Raw genomic sequence first — 5,000 nt, forward strand, 5'->3', positions numbered from 1 at the left:
GGTTTTGCATGCGTTTTGCATGCGTTTTGCATGCGTTTTGCATGCGTTTTGCATGCGTTTGGGGCTGAACAGACCTGAGAAGGGTCGAGGGAATAAAGAGCCACTCTTGCTGCGTCTGGCAAAACCGCCAAACCCTTCAAGTCCGCCCATGCTGCAGCAGGAGCCAGCAGCTGCAGTGCAGCAGCAGCAGCAGCAGAGTGCAGCGTGGCGGAGAAAAAAAGGGTTTGCGGCCGCCGCCCCGCAGCCCCCAGACCCAGCAGCTGCAGCCTGCGCAAACCCTAAACCCTAAACCCTAAACCCTAAACCCTAAACCCTGGCGCGGGCCGGCAACGCGAAGCGCGGCCCGGGCAGCCAAAGAACGGGGCCAAACGCCACTGCAAACCCTCGCGACAACAACCCCTAACCCTAAACCCTAAACCCTAAACCCTAAACCCTAAACCCTAAACCCTAAACCCTAAACCCTAGGGAGGGCCAGGAAAGCAAAGGAAGGACCGGGAACAGCCAAAGAACGGCGCCGGGAAACCCCTGCAAGCCCTCCCCAACCCCCAACCCCCAAGCCCCAAACCCTAACCCCAAACCCTAACCCCAAACCCTAAACCCTAAACCCTAAACCCTAAACCCTAAACCCTACTCGTGGAGCTTCTTGGCGCCCTGGTCCTTCACCACTTCGTCGGCCTCGTCAATTATTAAAAGCTGCAAACGGCTGAGAGGAATTGCCCGCCGCTTCGCAAGTTCTAGGGTTTTGTCCAGGGTCCCCACCAGCACGTCCGTCTTAAACACAAACCCTAAACCCTAAACCCTAAACCCTAAACCCTAAACCCTAAACCCTAAACCCTAGGCGCCCTTAACAAGGCACACTTAAGGACTCCGAGGCACTGAACTCTTCAAAACCGGACTCTCCAGGGAAATTAAACCCTCACGCAACTCCCCAGAAGCTTCAAACCCTAAACCCTAAACCCTAAACCCTAAACCCTAAACCCTGCTCACACTTTTAAAGTCTGTCCTGTGAGCTGAGCCGCCGCCTGGCCCCCCACCAACACACGACTCTATCAGGAGACGAGGCCTTTCCAACACCCTCCCTGAAGCGCTAAAACCCTAAACCCTAAACCCTAAACCCTAAACCCTAAACCCTAAACCCTAAACCCTAAACCCTAGTACTTATGTACGCGGCCCCTATGCTCGTAGCGGCCTGCACACTGAAGCTGCGCACTCATCTCATGAAAAGCAACAGCAACAGCAGGAAGGTCAGCAGCAGCAGCAACAGCAGCTGCAGCAGCAGCAGCAACAGCAGCAGGCAATGAGTCGGTCCTCGTCAGCTGCCCCACTTCGGCCACGCCTTCTATGGGGAATAAAAAGTTAGAGAAACGCACATCCACCTGCGCACCAAACCCTAAACCCTAAACCCTAAACCCTAAACCCTAAACCCTAAACCCTAAACCCTAAGCCCTAAAAAGGGGCCACTTCCTAAACCCTCACTATTCACGCGGAAGCCCCGATCGCGCAATTCGCCCATTTCTTTAAAGGTGCATGCAGGGATCGAGAAATTAGGGTTTAGGGTTCGCCTTCGAGGGTTTAGGGTTTAGGGTTTAGGGTTTGGGACCTCGAAACCCTTGCCGCAAACCCCCGGACGCAGCGGGGTTGCTGCAACAGCAGCAGGAAGGGGAAAAGCAACTCCCATGGGTCTTCCATTTATATAAAAAGAAACAGAGCCGCAGCTGCTGCTGCTGCTGCTGCTGCTGCTGCTGCTGCTGCTGCTGTTGCTGCTGCTGCTGCTGTCGCGCTCGATGACGCACCCGACTGCGTCGCCAGGCCCAAACGGACAGCCGTAGTCAAGGAACTTCCTGCATGCAAACCCTAAACCCTAAACCCTAAACCCTAAACCCTAAACCCTAAACCCTCAGCTGACTAAACCTTCGGCCGAAGCGACGCAGCAGGGACTGCCCCCGAAAGCTGCCGCGGAGGCCAGAGGCGGCGCCCGGGAAAAGCGACCTCTAGGGTTTAGGGTTTAGGGTTTAGGGTTTAGGGTTTAGGGTTTGGGACCCGTTCCAGCTCTTCTTTCCAGTGCTTCCAAAACCAAAAGAAAAAATGTCTAAACCCAAAACCCTCGAGCGCGCTTTGCTGCCGAAGCCCACGCGCACGAGGCCGCGGTGTACGTACACCTCAAACTGCAAGCACACCCAGTCTCACCCCTGCTGCTGCTGCTGCTGCTGCTGCTGCTGCTGCTGCTGCTGCTGTTTGCCTGCAGCACTCGTGGGCTGGCCGTGAGACCATTCGCTGCTGCTGTTGCTGCTGCTGTCGCTGCAGTTGTTAGTCTCAAAGCTCGTGAACAGGCCGTGAGGCTATTTGCTGCTGCTGCTGCTTAATTTAGTGCTGCTGCTGCTGCTGCAGTTCACGCTTCTGCTGCTGCTGCTGCTGCTCCTGCTGCTGCTGCTGCTGCTTACTGACCGCATATTTGCCCCTGTAGATGTCTGCTGGGGCTCTGAACCCCCTCCAGTTGTCTGAGTCAGTGCACACAAGATTTATAGGCGGAGCTGCTGCTGCTGCTGCTGCTGCTGCTGCTGCTGCTGCTGCTGCTGGGCGTGGGGTCCAAATGATTTGCATGTCCCGGTCGCTGCCGTCAGTCTGCCAGCCAGCGGCTCCTGAGGCGTACGTACACCTCAAGTACACGGCGCATGTAGCAGCAGCAGCAGCAGCTGCAGCAGCAGCAGCAGCAGCTGCAGCAGCAGCAGCTGCAGCAGCAGCAGCTGCAGCAGCAGCAGCAGCAGCAGCAGGTGCAGCAGCAGCAGCTGCAGCAGCAGCAGCTGCAGCAGCAGCAGCTGCAGCAGCAGCAGCAGCAGCAGCAGCAGTGGGCGCAGCTGCAGCTGCTGCGCTGCCCAAGCCAGCCACGGGCGAAGCACTCGAGGCAGCAGCAGCAGCCTCAGCACCGCCACAGCCCAGAAAAGCAGCAGCAGCAGCAGCAGCAGCAGCAGCAGAGGAGCCCACCTGCGGCAGCAGCAGGTGCTGCTGCTGCTGCTGCTGCTGCTCCCACTACTCCTGCTGCTTCTGCTGCTGGAGTAACAGCAACTCCCCGCAAAGCCTCATGAACCAGCTGCAGCGAAGGCAGCACAAATGCTGCAGTCTTGCCGCTGCCTGTTTCTGCTGCAGCGCAGACATCGCCTCCCTGCAGCAGCACAAAGCCCAAACCCTAAACCCTAAACCCTAAACCCTAAACCCTAAACCCTAGGAGGCGGCGCAGCCGCCCTGCAGCCGCGCGCCGTCCGCTGCGGCTGCGGGCGGCGCAGCGGCGGCGCGCAGACTCGCGCCTGGGGCGCAGCCCCAGGGTCTAGGGTCTAGGGTTTAGGGTTTAGGGTTTAGGGTTTAGGGTTTACGCCCAAGATGAGGGGGATGGCCTCGGCCTGAATGGCCGTGGGAAGAACCCAACCCTCGTCTTCTGTTGCAGAAATGAGTTCTGGGCAAAGCGCGAGTTCTGCGAAGGCGGCCATGGCTGCGGTGTACGTACACCTGAAGTAGCTGGGGGGAGCGCGGGGTGTACAGGCAGCTTTCCGGGGCTCGCGGGGGTCCAATTGAAGCCACTTTTCCATCAAATGATTTATTTTGTTCTTTTGTTTTCGTAAATTTCAAAAAAACTCAAGAAGGAGCCACAAGGACCCCGGGAAGCTCCCGCCTGCGCGCTGCGCAAAGTCGCTGTCGGCAGACCCTAGGGTTTAGGGTTTGCGATTAGGGTTTGAGCAATTAAATCCGCTCTTCCACTTTTATTTTTTATTTTTAATTTCATTTCTTTTGTTTTATTTCCGTTTAGTTATCTTTTGACGCGCGGGGAGCACAGGCGGGCAGCAACGGCCGACACCAGCCTGAACTCTAAACCCTAAACCCGTAAACCCTAAACCCTAAACCCTAGACCCAGTACTCTGGACCACCAACTTTGAGCTTCAAGCATTATGCCCTAGGCACTGCATCCTAGCTTAAACCCTAAGAAGGCCCTAAACCCTAAACCCTAAACCCTAAACCCTAGCTGAAACGTTGGGACTGGCATGCTGCTGCTGCTGCGCTGCACATTTGCTGCTGCTCTTCTTTCTCCTTAGCTTCTGTGTTGCTGCAGCTGCTTTTGTGTCTCTTTGTTTGTGTCTCTTTATCCAATCAATAATTAATTTAATTTATTTAATTTAATTTAATTTAATTTAATTTAATTTAATTTAATTTAATTCACTCCCGCGTCTCCTTATTTGTCTCCTAAATTTTGCTGCTATTTAGAAGTCTCCTTCTTTTCAACTGTGTGTCTCCCCTGCTGCTGCTGCTGCTGCTGCTGCCGCTGCTGCTGCTGCTGCTGCTAGGGTTTGCTGCTCTCGCCTGGTTGTGCGCAGCCGCAGCCGCTGCAGTTGCAGCAGCAGCAGCAGCAGCAGCAAGTGCTGCTGCTGCTGCTGAGTTCCGTGTCTCCTTTGTCTCCCCCTTTGGCTTCTGTCTTCTTTTTTGTTTTATTTTGTTTTTTGTCTCTTTGAAGTTCTTGCCTCTTTTTGCTTCTGTGTTGCTGCTGCTGCTGCTGCTGCTGCTGCTGCTGCTGCGATCTCTCCGCGACTGTCAACAAAAGGCTTGTGTCTGCAACGGTTTAGGGTTTAGGGTTTAGGGTTTAGGGTTTAGCGTTTAGGAGTTTCCTCCTTCCCAGCTCAAACCACGCCAAGGAACACTTGCTGCTGCTCAGCCAGCTGTCTGCTGCACTGCCTTTGCAGCAGCAGCAGGAGCATCAGCAGCAGCGCCTGCAGCAGCAGCAGCAGCAGCAGCAGCGGCAGCAGCAGCGGCAGCAGCCCTTTTTCTTCGTGCTGCTAGTGCTTCTGCTGTTGAAACAGATGCTGCTGCTGCTTTGCTGCTGCCCTTTTGGTGCTCTTGTTGCTTCTGTTATTGCTGCTGTTCCTGCTGCTGCTGCTGCTGCTGCTGCTCTTGCTGCTGCTGCTGCTGCTGCATGTCAAATCTGAATCGGACTTTGGGGCTTCTGCTCTGGGGGGAGA

At 55.5% G+C, this 5,000-nt stretch overlaps 2 protein-coding genes across 2 annotated transcripts in view; both read right to left on the bottom strand.

Annotated features, from left to right (window-relative positions):
• The window catches only part of ENH_00043660 (ATP-dependent RNA helicase DDX family protein, putative), a gene marked incomplete at both ends in the record, with an annotated part of 7,948 nt that extends 4,466 nt beyond the window's left edge, over positions 1 to 3,482 (bottom strand). The window contains 9 exons of the mRNA XM_013585393.1: positions 75 to 267; positions 632 to 771; positions 988 to 1,079; positions 1,211 to 1,376; positions 1,601 to 1,841; positions 2,188 to 2,239; positions 2,442 to 2,639; positions 2,983 to 3,160; positions 3,369 to 3,482. Of these exons, the coding sequence (XP_013440847.1) occupies positions 75 to 267; positions 632 to 771; positions 988 to 1,079; positions 1,211 to 1,376; positions 1,601 to 1,841; positions 2,188 to 2,239; positions 2,442 to 2,639; positions 2,983 to 3,160; positions 3,369 to 3,482 (1,374 nt within the window). The remainder of the gene's footprint in view (positions 1 to 74; positions 268 to 631; positions 772 to 987; positions 1,080 to 1,210; positions 1,377 to 1,600; positions 1,842 to 2,187; positions 2,240 to 2,441; positions 2,640 to 2,982; positions 3,161 to 3,368) is intronic.
• Positions 3,483 to 4,890: 1,408 nt separating this feature from the next.
• The window catches only part of ENH_00043670 (1-acyl-sn-glycerol-3-phosphate acyltransferase, putative), a gene marked incomplete at both ends in the record, with an annotated part of 3,526 nt that continues 3,416 nt past the window's right edge, over positions 4,891 to 5,000 (bottom strand). Inside the window, one exon of the mRNA XM_013585394.1 lies at positions 4,891 to 5,000. This exon is cut by the window's right edge and continues 41 nt beyond it. Within this exon, the coding sequence (XP_013440848.1) occupies positions 4,891 to 5,000 (110 nt within the window).

The sequence above is a fragment of the Eimeria necatrix genome, genomic scaffold (genome assembly GCF_000499385.1).
Source record: "Eimeria necatrix Houghton genomic scaffold, Enh_scaff326, whole genome shotgun sequence".
Classification (NCBI taxonomy): Eukaryota; Apicomplexa; class Conoidasida; order Eucoccidiorida; family Eimeriidae; genus Eimeria; species Eimeria necatrix.